The 19,221-nt window shown below is 40.1% G+C and overlaps 1 protein-coding gene across 2 annotated transcripts in view; it reads right to left on the reverse strand.

Moving 5' to 3' along the window:
- The window catches only part of IPMK (inositol polyphosphate multikinase), a 76,089-nt gene extending 57,706 nt beyond the window's left edge, over window positions 1-18,383 (reverse strand). The window contains exon 1 of one of the 2 annotated variants that reach the window (XM_055274357.2): window positions 17,830-18,383. In XM_055274357.2, the coding sequence (XP_055130332.1) occupies window positions 17,830-18,019 (190 nt within the window). In that variant the 5' untranslated portion in view covers window positions 18,020-18,383. The remainder of the gene's footprint in view (window positions 1-17,829) is intronic. The other variant, XM_055274358.2, reaches the window with a different exon arrangement.
- Between the last annotated feature and the right edge of the window lie 838 nt (window positions 18,384-19,221).

The following is a 19,221-nucleotide window of genomic DNA, read 5'->3' on the forward strand; positions in this document are numbered from 1 at the left end:
TTGGCTTGATGGAACCCCATTTGTATGTTTGCTTTTGTTGCCTGTCCTTCTGAGGTCTTGCCCAGAAAATCTTTGCCCAGACCATTGTCCCAAAGCATTTCTTCAGTATTTTATTCTAGTAGTTTCATGTTTTACATCCAATCCAATCAAATACATAGTTTTTTTTATATATGGTAAGGGATAGAGATCTAGTTTCATTTTTCTGCTTATGGATATCCAGTTTTCCCACCCCATTTATTGAAGACACCATCCCTTCCCCAATGTATGTACTCAACATACAAAGGCATGGCACCTTTGCCAAAAATCAGTTGGCTGGAAACGTGTGAATTTATTTCCAGGTTCGCTATTATGTTCCATTAGACTATGTGTCTGTTTTCATGTCAGTGCCATAGTGTTTTGGATATTAGAGCTATGTGGTAAATTTTGAAGCCAGGTAGTATGATGCCTCCAGCTTTATTCTTTTTGCTCAGGATTTCTTGGGGTATTTGAGGTCTTTTGTGGTTCCATACAAATTTAGGAATTTTTTCTATTTCTCTGATGAATGTCTTTGGTGATTTGATAGGGATTACATTGACTCTGTAGACTGCTTTGGGTAGTACGAACATTTTTAATTCTTCCAATCCATGAACATATCTTTTCATATTGTGTGTCTTCTTCAATTCTTTCAGCAGTGTTTTATAGTTTTTATTGTAAAGATATTTCACTTTTTTGGTTAAATTTTTTCCTAGGGTTTTTGTTGTTGCTGTTGTTAACTATTGTAAATGAGATTGCTTTTTTAGTTTCTTTTTCAGATTGTTCACTGCCGATGTATAGAAACGCATATTTTTGTATGTTGACTTTGTATCTTGCAGCCTTGCTGAATTCCTTCATCAGCTCTAACAGTATTTTGGTGGAGTCTTTAGATTTTTATAAATATAAAATCATGTTGTCTGCAAACAAGTATAATTTGACTTCTTCCTTTCTTATTTCCTTCTCTAGACTAGTTGCTCTAAGACTTCCACTCCTACGTCAAATAGGAGTGGTGAAAAGGAGCATCCTTGTCTTCGTCTAAGATCTCCGAAGAAGGGCTTCACTTTTTCCCAATTCAGTATTATATTAGATGTGAGTTTTCACAAATGGCCTTTATTGTTCTGAAGTACGTTCCTTCTATACACAGTTCGGTGAGAATTTTTATCAGGAAGTGATGTTGAATTTTATCAAATCTTTTTCAGCATCTATTGAAATAATTATACAGTTTCTGTTCTTTATTCTGTGAATGTGATGTATCATGTTTCTTGACTTGCCATAGTATGTCAAACCATCCTTAGAGACTTTTCGTCTATTTCACTTCTACTAATTTTGGTTTTGGTTTGTTCTTGCTCTAACTCCTTAAGATGCATCATTAGGTTATTTGAAGTCTTTCTACATTCTGACGTCAGTGTTTATTGCTATAAACTTCCCTCAAAGAACTGCTTTTCTTGCATCCCATCTGTTGGGATGCTGTTTCCACTGTCATTTGTCTGAAGGAATTTTATAATTTATTTTCTTAATTGACTCCATTCATTGTTCAGGAGCATGTTGTTTAATTCCCATAAATTTGTACCATTTCCATCATTCCTTCTATTACTGGTTTCTGGGTTTATTCTGTGTGGTCAGAAAGGATAGTGGATATTATTTTTTAAAATTTGTTAAGACTTGCTTTGGGACCTAACATATGATTTATCCTGGAGAATGCCCCATGTGCTGTTGAAAAAAATGTGTATTCTGCAACTGTTTACTGCAATATTCTGTAAATGTCTGTTGGGTCCATTTGGCTTACAGTCCAATTTAACTCTGAAGACTGTGGATTTTTCTATCTGGATCATGTGTCCATTGCCAAAAGTGGGCTGTTGAAGTCTCCTACTATTATTGTATTAGAGTCAATTTCTCCCTTTAGGTCCATTAATATGTTTTATATACTTGGGTGCTCCAGTGTTGAGTACATACACATTTACAATTGTTATATCCTCTTGCCGTACTACTGACTCCTTCACCATTATGTAACAAATGGCCTCCTTTGTCCTCTGTAACATTGTTGACAAAGTTTATTTTATCTGATACAACCATAGCTACTCCAGCTCTCTTTTGGTTTGCATTTGCATGGAATCTTTCCATCCCTTTACTTTCAATCTGTGCATGTCTTTAAAGGTAAAGTGAGTTTCTTGCACCATATAGTTGGGTCTTGTTTTATTATCCAGTCAGCAACTCTATGTCTTTTAATTGGGGAATTTAATACACTTACACTCAAGGTATGATAGGTAAGGGTTTACTACTGCCATTTTGTTAGTTGTTTTGTGGTTGTTTTATAGATATTTTCTTCCTTTTTTCCACTTACTGTCTTCCTTTGTAGTTAAGGATTTTTTTCTAGTAGTATGTTTTGATTCTATGCCATTTATTTTTAGTGTCTCTCTTACAGTTTTTGGTTTGTGGTTACCACGAGGCTTATAAAAAACATCTTGTAGTTACAACAGGTTATTTTAAACTGATAACAACTCAACGTGGACTGTCAAGTATCAAAAACAAACCCTATACTTTAACACCATATCACCCCCTGTACTTTGACTTTCATGTTTCAATTTATACCTTTTTATATTGCCTCTTAACCAATTGTGGAGTTATTAAGAGTTTTGTCTTTTAGTCTTCATCTTTAAGATATAAGTTGTTTTACTTACCATAATTACAGTATTAGAGTATTCTGAATTTGACTTTTTTTTTTTTTTTTTAAGGTTTACTTTTAGGCTCAGGGGTCCATGTGCATGTTTGTTCTGTAGGTAAATTGTATGTCATGAAAGTTTGGTGTACAGATTATTTCATCACACAGATAATAAGCATAATACCAACTAGTTAAGTTGTTCTACTTTTATCCAAGAGTTTTCTTTCTTTTTTTTTTTTTGAGATGGAGTCACCTTCTGTCACCCAGGCTGCAGTGTAACGGTGCGATCTCGGCTCACTGCAACCTCCGCCTTCCGGGTTCAAGTGATTCTCCTGCCTCAGCTGCCTGTATAGCTGGGATTACAGGGCACCCACCACCCGCCTGGGTAGTTTTTGTATTTTTAGTAGAGATGGGGTTTCACCGTGTTGGCCAGGCTGGTCGCAAACTCCTGACCTCAGGTGATCCACCCACCTCAGCCTCCCAAAGTGCTAGGATTACAGGCATGAGCCACTGTGCCCGGACTTATCCATGAGTTTTTTAACTTCAGATGTTTTCTTATTACATCTTAGCATCTATTTCCTTCAGACTGAAGAACTCTAGCAGTCTGATATGGTTTGGCTGTGTCCCCGCCCAAATCTTACCTTGAATTGTAGTAATCCTCACATGTCAAGGGCAAAGCCAGGTGGAGATAATTAAATCATGGGGGTGAATTCCCCCATACTGTTCTTTTGGTAGTGAATAAGTCTCTGATAGTTTCATAAATGGAAGTTCCACTGCACAAGCTGTCTTGCGTGCCACTATGTAAGATATGACTTTGCTCCTCATTCACCTTCTGCCATGATTATAAGGCCTCCCGAGCCATGTGGAACTGTGAGTCAATTAAATCTCCTTCCTTTATAAATTATCCAGTGTCAGGTATGTCTTTATTAGCAGCGTGAGAACAGACTAATACACAGTTCTTGTAAAACAGGTCTGGCATTGATGAACTCCCTCAACTTTTGTTTGTCTGGAAATGTCTTTATCCTTCCTTTGTGTTTGAAAAATAGCTTTACTGGGCCAGGCACAGTAGCTCAAACCTGTAATCCTAGCACTTTGGGAGGAGGAGGCAGGCAGACTGCCTGAGCTCAGGAGTTTCAGGAGTTCGAGACCAGCCTGGGCAACACAGTGAAACCCTGTCTCTACTAAAATACAAAAAATTAGCTGGGCATGGCAGCATGCGCCTGTAGTCCCACCTACTCGGGAGGCTGAAGCAGGAGAATACTTGAACCCAGGATGTGGAGGCTGCAGTGAGCCATCACACCACTGCACTCCAGCCTTAGCGACAGAGTAAGACTCCATCTCCAAAAAAGAAAAAAGAAAAAGAAAAATAGCTTTACTGGGTACAATATTCTTGGTGGACAATTTCCCTTCCTCTCTCCCTCCCTCCCTTCCTTTGAATATAGCATTCCAGTCTCTCCTGGCCTTCAGGGTTTCTGCTGAGGAATCCACTGAAAGCCATACTGGGGCTCCATTGACTGAGATATGTTTCCTTTCTCTTGATGTTTTGAGTATTTTTTCTTTGTCTTTGATTTTTGCTAATTTGATTATAATGTGCCTTGGGGAATTCCGTCTCTAGGTTGAATTTGAATGGTAATCTCTGAGCTTCCTTTACCTAGATGTTGTCATCCTCCCTCAGATTTTGGAAATTTTCAGCCATTATTTCCTTAAATATACCTTCTAGGCCGTTTTCACTCTCATCTCCTTTAAAAATTCCAATTATCAGCCGGGCACGGTGGCTCACGCTTGTAATCCCAGCACTCTGGGAGGCCGAGGTGGGCGGATCACGAGGTCAGGGGATCGAGACCACAGTGAAACCCCATTTCTACTAAAAATACAAAAAATTAGCTGGGCGTAGTGGCAGGCACCTGTAGTCCCAGCTACTTGGAGAGGCTGAGGCAGAAGAATGGCGTGAACCCGGGAGGCGGAGCTTGCAGTGAGCCGAGATTGCGCCACTGCACTCCAGCCTGGGCGACAGAGCGAGACTCCGTCTCAAAAAAAAAAAAAAAAATTTAATTATCAGAGGTTGCTTCCCTTATTGATGTCTCCTAATTCTTGCAGGCCCTCTTCATTCTTTATTCTTTTCTTTTTGCTCCTCTGTTCAGGTAACTTCATAGCTTCTACTCTCAAACTCAGTAATTCTTTCCTCTGTTTGATCAAGTTTGCTGTCGAAACTTTCTAATGAGTTTTTCCATTCAGTTATGGTACTCTTCATTTATAGGATCTCTCTCTTTTTTAAAAAATCACTTCTATTTTTTGTCAAAGTTCTCATTTCGTTTATGGAGTGTTTTCCAAATTTCATTTAGATTTCTATCCATATTTTGTGATTCCCTGAACTTCTTCTTCAAAAAAATTCTAAATTCTCTTTCAAAAACCTTGTAGATCTTCAATTCTTCTAGTTCATTACTGGAGTTGAATTGGTTTCTTTTAGTAGTATACTTTGTTGGATTTTCACAATCCTTGCATCTTGATGCCTGCACATTTGAAGAGACAGTTACCTCTTCTAGTTTTTGCAGGTGTCCTTTACTGGTGTCAGACCTTTACTTTTTAGTATCAGAACTTAAACATGGCTTGTTGTTTCTTCCTGTTCCGTGGATGACTTATAGTAAGTATTGGAACTAAAACCCTGCACTAGAACTAATTCATTGCCCTGTCATTGTTTCCTATTCTGGGGGAAGACATAGTGAACATCAAAGCATAAATGCTGTTGCAGGATGAAATCGCTGCCCTGCCACTGTTTCCCACTCTAGGGAAGACTTACAGTGAGCACCAAAGCTTAAACACTGACACAGAACTACATTGCGGCCCTACCACTGTTTCCCAAACTGGGGAAAACTTAAGTGGGCACTGGAACTTAATCATGGCTGTTAGTTGTTTCTATCCAGGGAAGGTTCCATGCAAGCACCTGGGCTTTGTGGAAAGCCTGGGATTCAGGCTATCCCACAGACTGTCCCCCTACAGCTGTATGGCATCAGCCAGTCTCTTCAACACGGTTTCCCACTGAGTAGCCACAAAGATCCACACACCTGTCACTGCAATCACTGACCCACTTTTGTTCCCAATACACTCCAGTTGGTTCAGCCCTTCTGGCATTTCCAGTGGTTCCTGTGACATGGAGCTGGAGTGGGCTTTCCATGAAGATTCCCAGACCAGTGAGAAAATCAAACATCCACCTCCAATTCTCTCCTCTCACCTCAGAAACCACGGGTCTAGGGAAATTTTCTGTGAGTGGTGTTATGCCAGTTTAGGGGAGGGGGTGACACAGTCTGAAATGATTTCTCTTATCAGTCTAGGTTTCTCTCAGGTCTGTGGATACAGGGGATTTCTCTGATTCTCCCCTGGGCTCTGGTGTATTCAGGCTGGTGCTCTTGTCTTTGAATGGTTTCTAATTGTATTTTTATGAAAGCAGTGATGCTAGGGGATCTTCTATTCTGCATCTTGATGATATCACCCTCTAGGTAATTTATATTTCTTTTTTTTTTCTTTTTTGTAAATTTCTCCTGGAATTTTCTATGATAAACGTATATTGGCCAGGTGTGGTGGCTCACACCTATAATCCCAACACTTTGGAAAGCTGAGACAGTGTTCCGGGAAGTCAGAGACCCCGAATGGAGGGACCGGCTGAAGCCACAGCAGAAGAACATAAATTGTGAAGATTTCATGGACATTTATTAGTTCCCCAAATTAATACTTTTATAATTTCTTATGCCTGTCTTTACTGCAATCTCTGAACAGAAATTGTGAAGATTTCATGGACATTTATCACTTCCCCAATCAATACTCTTATAATTTCCCATGCCTGTCTTTACTTGAATCTCTTAATCCCGTCATCTTCATAAGGTGAGGATTTATGTCGCCTCAGGACCCTGTGATGATTGTGTTATCTGCACAAATTATTTGTAAAGCATGTGTGTTTGAACATTATGAAATCTGGCCACCTTGAAAAGAACAGGATAACAGCAATTTTCAGGGAACAAGGGAGATAACAATAAGGTCTGACTGCCTGTGGGGCCAGGCAGAACAGAGTCATATTTGTCTTCTTACAGAAAGCGAATAGGAGAAATAGCACTGAATTCTTTTCTCAGCAAGGAATACCCCTGGGAAAGGAATGCATTTCCAGGGAGAGGTCTCTAAAATGGCCCTCTGGAGTGTCTGTCTTATGCAGTTGAAGATAAGGGATGAAATATGCGCTGGTCTCCTGCAGCGCCCTCAGGCTTGCTAGGATTAGGAAATTCCAGCCTGGCAAATTCTAGTCAGACTGGTTGTCTGCTCTTGAACCCTGTTTCCTGTTAAGATGTTTATCAAGACAATGCATGCCCAGTGGGACATGGAACCTCATCAGTAATTCTAATTGCACCCTGGCCTTGTGATCTTGCTCTGCCCTTCTGCCCTTGTAATCTTTTATTGCCCCTTGAAGCATGCGATCTTTGTGATTTAGTCCCTGTTCATACCCCCCTCCCCTTTTGAAATCCCTAATAAAAACTTGCTGGTTTTGCGGTTCAGGGGGCATCACGGAATCTGCCGACACGTGATGTCACCCCCAGAGGCCCAGCTGTAAAATTTTTCTCTTTGTACTCTTTCTCTTTATTTGTCAGACCGGCCGACACTTAGGGAAAATAGAAAAGAACCTACATTGAAATATTGGGGGCTGGTTCCCCTGACAGGCAAGAGGAAAACTTGAGCCAAGGAGTTCAAGACCAGCCTCGGCAACATAGTGAGATCCCATCTCTACAAAAAATAAACGAAAATTAGCCACGCATGTTGGCACATGCCTATGGTCTCAGCTACTTAAGGGGCTGAGATGGGAGGATCACTTGAGCCCAGGAGGTTGAGGCTGCTGGTAAGCCATGATCACACCACCACACTCTGGTCTGAGTGTAAAAGACCCTGCTTCTAAAAACAAACAGAATAAAACAAACGAAAATAACATATTTGCTTTTATTATTAGAAAAGAAAACCTGTGATATAAGAAAGTATATACATTATATACATACTAAGAGAATTATAGATTCTGTTTAATCTCAATTAAACACAGGGTATTTCAACAGCCAGGCCCAGTGGCTCACACCTGTAATCCCAGCACTTTGGGACTCCAAGGCGGGTTGATTGCCTGAGGTCAGGAGTTCAAGACAAGCCTGGCCAACATGGTGAAACCCTGCCTCTACTAAAAACACAAAGATTAGCTGGGCGTGGTGGCACGTGCCTTGTAGTCCCAGCCACTCAGGAGGCTGAGGTATGAGAATCTCTTGAACTTGGGAGGCACAGGTTGCAGTGAGCTGAGGTTATACCACTGCACTCCAGCCTGGGCAACGGAGCAAGACTCTGTCTCAAAAACAAAAATAAATAAATAAAATAAAGTAATAAGATAAAGAACATTTTTAAAATGTGAGAAAGGGACTGAGAAAATATTTGACAAGGCAATGGCTGAAATGTTCTAAAAGTATTAAGAAACACAAAAATGTACAGCCAAGATGCTCAGAGAATCCGAAACAGACTGAAAAATATCAAATCCCTAGACACTTTTTAAAGACACAAATGAGTTAAAAAGAATGGAAAAGATATATCATGCAATTATTGCTCATAAGAACGTCTGATATAGTAATATTATATATCAGACTACATAGTATTAGAGACAGCAGACTACAAGAAACAGAACATTAAACATAGAGACATTTCATAACAACAAAATCCTAAATATGTGTGTACTAAATTATTTGGTGGTTCAAAATACACGAAGCAAAAACTGACAGAACTGAAAGGACAGACAAATCCACAAAGGACAAATCCACAATTACTTTCTCAATAACTGATAAAACAAATAGAATAGGCCGGGCGTGGTGGCTCACACCTGTAATCCCAGGACTTTGGGAGGCCGAGGCGGGCAGATCACGAGGTCAGGAGGTCAAGACCAGCCTGGCCAACATGGTGAAACCCCCATCTCTACTAAAAATACAAAAATTAGCTGGGCATGGTCGTGCGTGCCTATAATCCCAGCTACTTGGGAGGCTGAGGCAAGAGAATTGCTTGAACCCAGGAGGTGGAGGTTGCAGTAAGCCAAGACTACACCACTGCGCTCCAGCCTGGCGACAGAGTGAGACTCCATCTCAAAAAAAAAAAAAAAAAAAGAATATTAGTAATGATATATAAAACTTGAACAGCAACAAACAAGTTGACCAAACTGACACCTGCAGAATGAATGCTATATCCAACAGAATATACATTCTTTTAATATATAAATGGAGCATTTACCAAGATTGACTATTTGCTGGACCATAAAACAAGTCTAAAATCTAACAAGATTGGAATCACACAGAATATTCACATAGGGAATATTCTCTGACCACAGTGGAAGTAACAATAAGATATTTGAGAAAATACCAAATAGTCAGAAAGTAAACAACACCCTTCTAATTATTAATGGATCAAAATTCACAATGAAAATTAGAAAGTATTTTTAACATAAATTATAATAAAAACTCAACCTATATCAAAATTTGTGAAATGCAGCTAATATATTGCTTAGTACTTAAAGGGAAATGGGCAGTTTTAAATGCTTGTATGAGAAGAAAAACGAAGTCTCCAATTTAAGATGTCAGAAAAAAGAAAATATTAATTCCAAATAAATAGGAAGATAGGAATGAAAAATCAAAGAAATAAGAAATGGACAATGAAGAAAAATCAATGCAATTTTAAAAAGTGGTTCTTTTAGATTGTTCCAGGAAAATAAGTTGGTTTAAATATTTCAAAATGAATAAATATACTGATGTTTTGGGGAGACAGAGTTCTCACTGAGGAAGAAGGGAGATGTAAATACAGAATGGAGGGAGGCAAAAAAGAACTTTGTGGTGTTGAATTTAAATTATAGGTATGGGGATTAACTCAAATGTTTAATAATATGAAATACATTTCTTAGTCCAGTCTGTGAATGGACAAACAGCAATCACACCTAAGGAACCATGGGCACACCTAGTGGCCAGACCATAGTTTCTAAATACCATTTACCCCTAAAGGAACAAGAGTTTCTTGAAGAAAAATGGCTCATTTCAGGGCCCAGACAGGGAAAACACAAAAGGAATGTGGAATATCTTTTTATGCCAGAAAGTTAAAAAATGCTTTAAAAGAAAAAACAGGAAATATCAAAAAGACACAGGAGCCAGCTTGAAGTTCTCATTGCTCAAATCTGAGACAACCATAACATCAAGCAGCAACAATAATGGATAATATCTACCCACTGAAATTTGAAAAAATCCACCTTAATAATGAATGAATGAATGAATGAGGAGGGAAATCTATTCCTTAACATAGAATGCCAACTAACAAATTTAGTAGGAATGAGGGCTGGGCAGAATGGCTCACGCCTATAATGTCAGCACTTTGACAGTCTGAGGTGGGTGGATCACATGAGCTCAGGAGTTCAAGACCAGCCTGGCCAGCATGGTAAAATCCCATCTCTACATGAAAAAAAAAAAAAAAATTAGCCAGGCATGATGGCGCATGCCTATAGTCCCAGCTACTCAGGAGGCTTCGGTGGGAGGATCACTTGAGCCTGGCAGGCGGAGGTTGCAGTGAGCCATGACTACACCACTGCACTTGAGCCTGGGTAACAGAGCAAGAACCTGTCTCAAAAAACAAAAACAAATGTAACAGGAATGATAGTTAGAATATTACTATTTTGCAATTATCATGGTACTATGTGAGTCTGTCAGATATTATCAATCAAGGCAAAGTTTCATGAGGAACAGAATATCTAACAGTCTCAAAATATGCCTCTCAAATTACTTAACAGCAAAAATGATAACTTTCATGTGGAAAAACCTGGCAGAAATCACTTAACCAGGTGATCAAAGTTACATCACCAATAATGCAACTGACATCCTATGTCTTATGATATGCTTTGAGGACATGACATAGTCATACAATATTCTTACCAAAAATGCATAATCTGAATATAATCATGACAAAACAATCAGACAAACTGAATTTAAAGGACATTCTAAAATGTCGTACACCTATACTCTTCAAAAATTTCATGGCTATGAAAGATACAGAAAAATGAAAGAAGTGCTCCCAGTAACAGGAAACTAAAGAATCATAACAACGAAATGCAATGTGTGATCCTGGATGAAGGAAAGTGCTGTAAATGATATTATTGGAATAATGGCAAAAGCCAAATGCTAAATACTCTGAATTCTGTAATTTTACTATGGTTAGGTGAGAAAATTGTCTTATTTTTAGGCAATATACACAATTATTTAGGGAAAAGGGGTCATGATGTCTAAAATTTATTCTTAAATGTTTATACACAATCATCATATACAGAGAGTAATAAAGCATATGTGGCAAAATTAATATTAACAATTGATAAATCCAGATGAATGGCATACATTAGTTCACTGTACTATTTGGGCATATTTTTAATAAATTTAAATTTTTTTCAAAAAAAATTTACGGCAGTATAATTTACAGTAAAATCAAATACTTAAGGAAAAAGCCCAGTAATCAATGTGTAAGACCTGTACACTGAAAACTACGACTCACTGAGAGAAATTAAAGGACTAAATAGAGAGATACACCATGTTCAAGTATTGGAAGACTCAATATTGTAAAGAAATCGATTCTCACCAAAGCTATCTACAGATCTACAGATTCAAGGCAATGCCAAATAAAATCTCATCCTGTTTCTGGGGAAAAGTAATGAGTTGATTTAAAATCTGTATGTAAATGCAAAGGACCAGAAAAAGCCAAGACAATCTTGAAATAGTAAGCGGGATGCATGAAGACTTATTATAAGATAACTTGAATCAAGATCGTGAAGTAGGATAAACAAGCCCATGAAAATAAAAGGCCAAAAGCAAATCCAGGAAATTGATTGACTATGCACGGCTGAGCTATAAAAAAAAAAAAAGAGGAGGAATTCTATGAACTGATACATATGAATTTCTAGGATATAGTCTTAACTCTTAAAAACCATGTGAAAAACAGTATATACAGCATACTAGCTTTTGTATCACAAAGAAAGGGAAATAAAACTTCCATAGATCTATTTAATTCTGTAAAAAGAAACTCAAAAAGGGTAAATCAGAAAACAATGAAATTGATTACCTACAAGAGATGCTGAGGAGTGGATGGGGTGGAGTGATAAGGGAGTGACATTTTTTATTATACTTTTCTGTAAAGTTTGCGAAAAGGGAGAAAAAGAAATAACAACCAAAAACAAAAAACCCAATCCAACTAACTTTTGTTTGTTTGTTTGTTTTTTTAGACAGTCTCGCTCTGTCACCCAGGCTGGAGTGCAGTGGCACAGTCTCGGCTCACTGCAACCTCCACTCCCAGGTTCAAGTGATTCTCCTGCCTCAGCCTCCTGAGTAGCTGGGACTATAGGCACCACCAACACATCCGGCTAATTTTTACATTTTTTGTAGAGACAGGGTTTTGCCATGTTGGCCAGGCTGGTCTCAACCTCCTGGCCTCAGGTGATCCGCCTGCCTTGGCCTCCCAAAGTGCTGGGATTACAGGCATGAGCCACCATGCCCAGCCCCAAGTAATTTTTGAACACCGTTTATATCCTCAGTATAAGAAAATCTCATCCTGAATTCATGAGTTGATGTCCTTTGTAGCGACATGGATGAAGCTGGAAACCATCATTTTGAACAAACTATCGCAAGGACAGAAAACCAAACACCACATGTTCTCACTCATAGGTGGGAACTGAACAATGAGAACACTTGGACACAGGGCGGGGAGGGAACATCACACACCGGGGCCTGTTGTAGGGATGGGGGAGGGATAGCATTAGTAGAAATACCTAATGTAAATGACGAGTTAACGAGTGCAGCAAACCAACACTGCACATGTATACATATGTAACAAACTTGCACGTTGTGTACATGTACCCCAGAACTTAAAGTATAATTAAAAAAAAAAATCTCATCCTGAATTCTTTATCCTAGGCTTGTTTTCTGAAGCAGTATGGGTGTAGAAATTCTGAAAATTATAAGATTAAGCAAAAGAATAAACATATTAGTATCACTGGGAGCCAGGGTTCTTACTACAGAAGAAGGGAAATACAAATTTAGAATCAAGGGAAAGGAAGAATTCAGGTTTAAATGAAGTTTGAAATATGAAATTATAATTTCTAAAATATTTATACATACTTTAAAAATCATGTCCATTGAAAAGTTCTGGAAGAAATGATACTCCAACAGTTATGACAATACCTAGTAACACAGATCTTGGTTTCTAAATACCATTTTCAACTAAAAAGAAACCAGGGCTCCTTGGAGAAATGGTTGACTCTAGGGCTGGGGAAGAAAGTTATGAGATAATTCTAAAAAATCTGTTATGACAGAAAGGCAGTGCTCTCAATGGTCAAATTTGGGACAATCTGAGCAGCAAAATAAGTAAGTTCCTTTTTTAAAAACATTGAGATGTGATTAAAGTCCAATAAATAAGTTCCATAATGGGTAATGGTACATGTTATCAAATAGGAATCCATGATGCAAACTGATTATAAATAAGGACATAAATACTTAGGGGTAAAGGAAGAGCTATTTCTTGGAATGCTAGCTGTTAAAGCAGAGGGAGTGAAAGAATGGGGGAAAAAAAAAAATCACAATTTTGTAACTATCAGAATAAACACAGCTTCAGGCAAGAATCAACAGATGCCAAATCTAGGGGTGAAGTTGATGAGAATCCAGATAGCTGCATGATTGTAAAGTGTCTCCTCACATATAGCTTACTAATTGTAGAACAGAAAACATTAACTATATACTGAAGCCAGGCATGGTGACTCATTCCTGTAATCCTAGCACTTTGGGAGGCTGCAGCAGAAGGATCACTTGAAGCCAGTAGTTCAAGACCAGCCTGGGCAACAAAGCCAGATCTCATCTCTACAAAAAGTTTTAAAATTAGCCTGGTCCAGCGGTGGCTCATGCCTGTAATCCCAGCACTTTGGCAGGCAGAGGTGGGTGGATCACCTGAGGCTGGCAGCTCAAGACCAGCCTGGCCAACATGGCAAAACCCCGTCTCTACTAAAAATACAAAAATTAGCTAGGCATGGTGGCGCACTCCTGTAACCCCAGCTACTTAGGAGGCTGAGGCACAAGAATCACTTGAACCTGGGAGGCGGAGGTTGCAGTGAGTCAAGACTGCACCACTGTTCTCCAGCCTGGGCAACAGAGGCAGACTCTGTTTAAAAAAAAAAAAAAATTAGCCTGGCCTAGTTGTGTGCACCTATACTCCCGGCTACTCAGGAGGCTGAGGCAGGAGGATTGCTTGAGCCCTGAAGTTGGAGGCTGCAGTGAACTATATCACACCACTGCACTCCAGCCTAGGTGACAGAGCAAGAGCCTGTCTCAAAAAACAAACAAACAAAACTATATACTGAAGAAGCCAGACTATACTTGAATCAGACAACCAGAAATAATCCACTACTAAAGGACAGCTATTGTTGGCCTCCACTTAACACAATGTTCCAGCTGGAAATGTATCACCTGAATCCCATCATAAGGAACTATCAGAAACCCAAATTAAAGAACATTTCATAAAATAACTGGCCTGTACTCTTCAAAATGACAATGTCATAAAAGACAGGGAAAGGCTGAGGATATGTTACAAATGAAAGGACACTAAAAGACATAACAACTAATTGCAATAAATTATTCTGGACAGGATCCTGTACTGAGAAAAACAAATGTGATAAAAGACATTACACTATTGGAACAGCTGACAAAGTGAGACTATGGACTATAGATTAAAGTATTATATCCCTATTAAATTTCCCATAGTTGATCAATGTGCTGTGGCTACAGAAGAGAATATCCTTGTTCTTAAGGAAGACACACTTTAGTATTAACATGTAAAGTGGCATAATGTATGCAAATTACTTGCAAATAGTTAAGAAAAAATTATTTGCATTGAGAGATAATAAAACAAATTTTGCAAAATGTTAATTTCTATTGTTCTTGCAACTTTTCTCTAGGCTTGAAATTATTTTAGGTTAATTAGTTTCAGAGGATATCTAATAAAAAGAGACTACTAAGCCAAGATAATTGTAGGTCTTTCTCCCCCACAACAATTATCAGTTTAAATCCTTGTTTTCCCTATAGACTACCCCATTTCTACATCCTACATCGGATCAAGAAATAAATATCAGATTTCCATCATTTGTTTAAAACTTTAAGGACTTTTTAAAGAAATTAATGATACATATTAAAAGAATTTTACGCAGAAAAATATTTTATGCTAACTTTGGTGAGTTTTGGGAATTTATATTGATCTTTTTTTTGCGAAAACTTCCTACAGAGATAGGTACACAATGTGCAAGGTATGCTATTATATACAGGAATGTTTAATAAGTACATTACTTATCACAGCAAACAAATGGTGAAAAGTCTAAAAATCTACGATTAGAGAAATAGTTAAATAAATTGTGATACATCCACATTGTAGAACACAATTTTTAGAAAGAATAAAGTATATCGTGAGTGCAATAATATAGGTATAATACATGATATAATACAGAATGAATGAGAAAAGTTGCTGATAGATTTATTTGTATAAAAAAACAGAACTGTGCTAATGTGTTTATGTGTGTGCCCAGAAACAAAGGCCTGAAAGGATAGACAGGAAGTAGTTACCAGTGATTGCCCCTGGGAGAATGAGTAGGGGGAATGGCACTACTTAAACTGAATTTTTTTCCTAAAAGATCCGTGTACTATACAATTTTTACAATTTAAAAAACAAAATACTTCGTATTCTTAGAACTAAGATTTAAATGTATTTTGATGAAATATGGTTTCAGTGAAGAACATAATATGTCACTGATGTCTGAACTACCAATATATGCTTGTTACTTAGCATATATAACAAGATCTATTTTCCTGCTCAAGCACTTTTGTTCTATCAAGTTCCATGAGTTTAATTTTTAAACTAACAAAGCCAATAACTCCTTTTTGGAAATAGGTAAAATAATCCTAAATGGAACATTTCTGGTCACTTAATGATAGTAACACAAATTTAAAAACAAAACAAATACCAACATAATGTCCTTAACAAAGCTTATCCTGAGAATTATTTCAATTGACAGACCAAAGCATGATCTAAATGATGTACTTTAAACTGTACATGACTTATGACCGTGGAGAAACATAATAAAACTGTTGAACTTTGAATTAGTGACCATCTTATCCATTTGACAAATAGGGAATATATCAGTCAAGTATCCTTTTACTTAACAATACATGCAGGATTGTGTAACTATCTGAGAATTAAATTCAACAAATATTTATTAGGTTGCTAGCACAGTATGTTCAAGCCATTCTACTATGGTGACACAAAGACTGTCCCTACTCAAAAGACCCTTATGAAATTGCAAAAAAAGTTTATTTTACATTGAATGCAATAATAAAATTAAGGACTACTACCTCTAGAATCTATCTTTTAATTAGGCAATTTGGGTGACAAATTAACTTTTCGGCCACTATTTGCAATTACTCTCTGAATGGGATCACTGTTACATACTGTAATAAGCAGTGGTTACCCTCTTAAGTGAGAATTATTTAGATTGTTTTTATGTTGAGATTTTTAAAATCTATTCTCCTTTGCATATAAGTCAATCTCTAGGGACCTTTAGGGAAACATTTACTTTTTCAGGCATCTAGAATATTATTAGGAATATTAAAATCACAATGTATTAATATAAATCAATAGGCATTCCTCTATTAACAGAAACCCCATGAGTATTTTCGAATTCTCATTACAAGACACTGGCACACAGGAGGAAATGTCTATGCTGAGCACCTTGAGGACGTTGTTTCTTTACCTCGGTATACTAAAAGAACTGTCAATTTTCACCATTCAGCATTTCCTGAGTGTTACTGATTCCCAGTCCGTGCACAAGGCTATGAGAATACAGATTCCCTCTCTAACATCTAGGAATTCACAATTTAGTGGGGAGAAAGGCACACAATTAAACAAAGTAGGTAAAAATAAAAGTAGTGGAAAATGTAGCTTTGAGAAATAGCATATACTCAAATTAACACATCCATTTTCTAAAAGCCTTGAGTTGTTTCAGCAAACACAATACATGGTGAAAAAAAACAGTACTCCAAGGAAGAACTCTTGGTTTCACAATTCTTAACATATGTAACGTGACTTCAGGCACGTCATTCTTAACCAGGGGTGGCCTTAGTCACCTCGTCTAAAAATGTCAGTATTAGCAGCCTAAACCCGAATCGTTTTACCAGCATAAACTAAATTGTCTCTAGTGGCTCCTCCGGGTCACAGATCCACAATACTCACATACTCATCCATCAGACTACCCCAGTAATCATGGCCCAGAGAACCACTAGGAGTAAACTAGATGAATTAGAGTTCCTAAACTGAGATAGGCTTTAAACTTGTGAACTCAGAAAATGTATTACAGTGGCCATGATACAGCCTTATAAAATGAACAAGAATAGCTGAACATTTTGTGTATCATTCTGGTACAATACGCGTGTGAATTTCCTACCAGGAATCCGAGTTTCTGCACTACTGGAACCACGCCTCCCAGAGAAATCAAGGAGACACCAGAAAAACCTCCTCAAGGGACAGGGAAAAATCACGGACAAGCTTTCTTCCCTTCTCACCTCCCCCCGCAAAAAGCCCAGTGTTTTTCTTCCCCTCTAGCTATGCAGCTGCACCCAGCAGAGAAGTACTAGATTAGCATCATCTGTATTTCATTCCTTTTCTTTTGCAATAGCTATTCGCCTATAATAAACAGACCTTGTGCTCAGGGGAGAATTTACTTCCCCGTCCAGTAAAAATGAAGTTCCTTATTTTCACTAACAACGCCGTCTCCAATCAACACCCAACCTCCCTGGGGGGTGGGTGAGACCAGGCACGCCTCTCCCTGCCACCCGTGCTGCAAGCCTGACGACCCACACCCTAGGAATTGTCCCACTTTCCGAGCCCCTTCTGCTCGAGTGGCGAGGCTTCGGGGGACAGCGGAAGAGGCCGGGGATTTGGCGTGCACACCAAGGGGGCGTCCAGGCAGGCCCGGGAGCGCCAGGCTGCCTCGGCTGGCAAGGGGCTCGCAGAGGCGGAAGGGGAGCGGCGAGCCCCGTGCCACCCTCACTTACCCACTTTGTCCTTCCCGTACATGTGCCCGGCCACCTGATGCGAGAGTGGCACGCAGCCGTTGAGGAAGCGGAGTCTGCCGCCCGCCGGCTGCGGGGTGCCCTCAGGGGTGGACTCGATCGCCGGTGGGGTCCGCATTTCTGGGGGACCCGGCGCCTCGACCCGGAGGGGGGATGGTGGCTCTGTTGCCATAACGGAGAGCAGAAGCGGTAGCGGCGGCGAGAGCAGGAAAAAAAATAGGGCGAGGGAGGGGGCGCCGGAGAACCCGGGGGTCGCTCAGGCTCGGGAGCGAGGAGGCCCGGGGGTTCCCGCGGCTGGTGCCCTCTGAGGCCCGGGGAGGGGGCCCATGACGCCGCGGGGGCGCGGGCGCTCCTCTGCCCGACTCTCGGCGGAACGCGGCTCCCGGCTCCTGCTCCTCTGCCGCCGCAGCCGCCGACCCCGGCGCTACTCAGTAGACAGAACCGAACAGAAGAGCAGCAGCAGCGGCGCCCCGCGCTCCCTGGGGCCCTGACGGCGACGGCGGCCCCACCTCCTGCGCCCCCGCCCCCTCCCGCCGTCCTCCAGTCCCCTCAGCTGCCGCGCGCGCGTCAGCGCCGCCAGCACCGCCGCTGCCGCCGCTACTGAGCATGCCCAGAGGCCGTCCGACGGGACACCCCCCCCCCACGCAGTCAGCGGGGCGGGTACGCGGCGCTGCCGGGACCTGGCGACGGCGATAGGGATGGGGCGAGCGCACCCCTCTTCCTTCTCACACCCACCCCGCGGGCATTTCGAAGTCACGCGTGCTGCTGTGGCTTCATTCATTCAACACGCTTCTCAGCGCGTCAGCTCAGAGAAGCCAGGGACTTCTAAGTGTGCGGAGCAGTCCGGCATTAGAATTGGAAGGCACTAGCATTGCCAAGGGTGGCTCTAAAAGCCATCCCTAACTGCACTCAACTCCCTCCAACTTCCACCCCGCACAAAAACAACAGAAGTAAAAGCAGGCAGCTTATTAGAGATGCGCCTTCAAAATACCCTTCGAGTTAATCTCAGCCCCCCTCCCCAGATTGCTGTCTCTAAACCGCTCTTACCAAAAAATAAAACGTAAAAATAAAATAAAATTGGAGCCGACACGAATTTCAGACAGTAGAAGACAGAGAAAAATTCTAATTTTTTTAAGTGAACAGGTTTTTCAAAGAAAGGAGCAAGTTTTTTCTCTCTCCCACTCGACCTTTAAGATAGTGCAGGTTCCAAGGTCCTGAGTAGATAATTACATCAAAAGCAGAAAGGGATGGACACCGGTAGCTACGCGAGGTACTGGAATGGGACTCAAGTCATTGATTCCTGTATGTCCGCCACTGGCATGTTACATAAAAGCTGGACCTGGCCTTGAAGGTAAATCGTCATAAGCTCCGAGC

This window comes from Symphalangus syndactylus, chromosome 4, assembly GCF_028878055.3.
Source record: "Symphalangus syndactylus isolate Jambi chromosome 4, NHGRI_mSymSyn1-v2.1_pri, whole genome shotgun sequence".
NCBI classification, from domain to species: Eukaryota; Metazoa; Chordata; class Mammalia; order Primates; family Hylobatidae; genus Symphalangus; species Symphalangus syndactylus.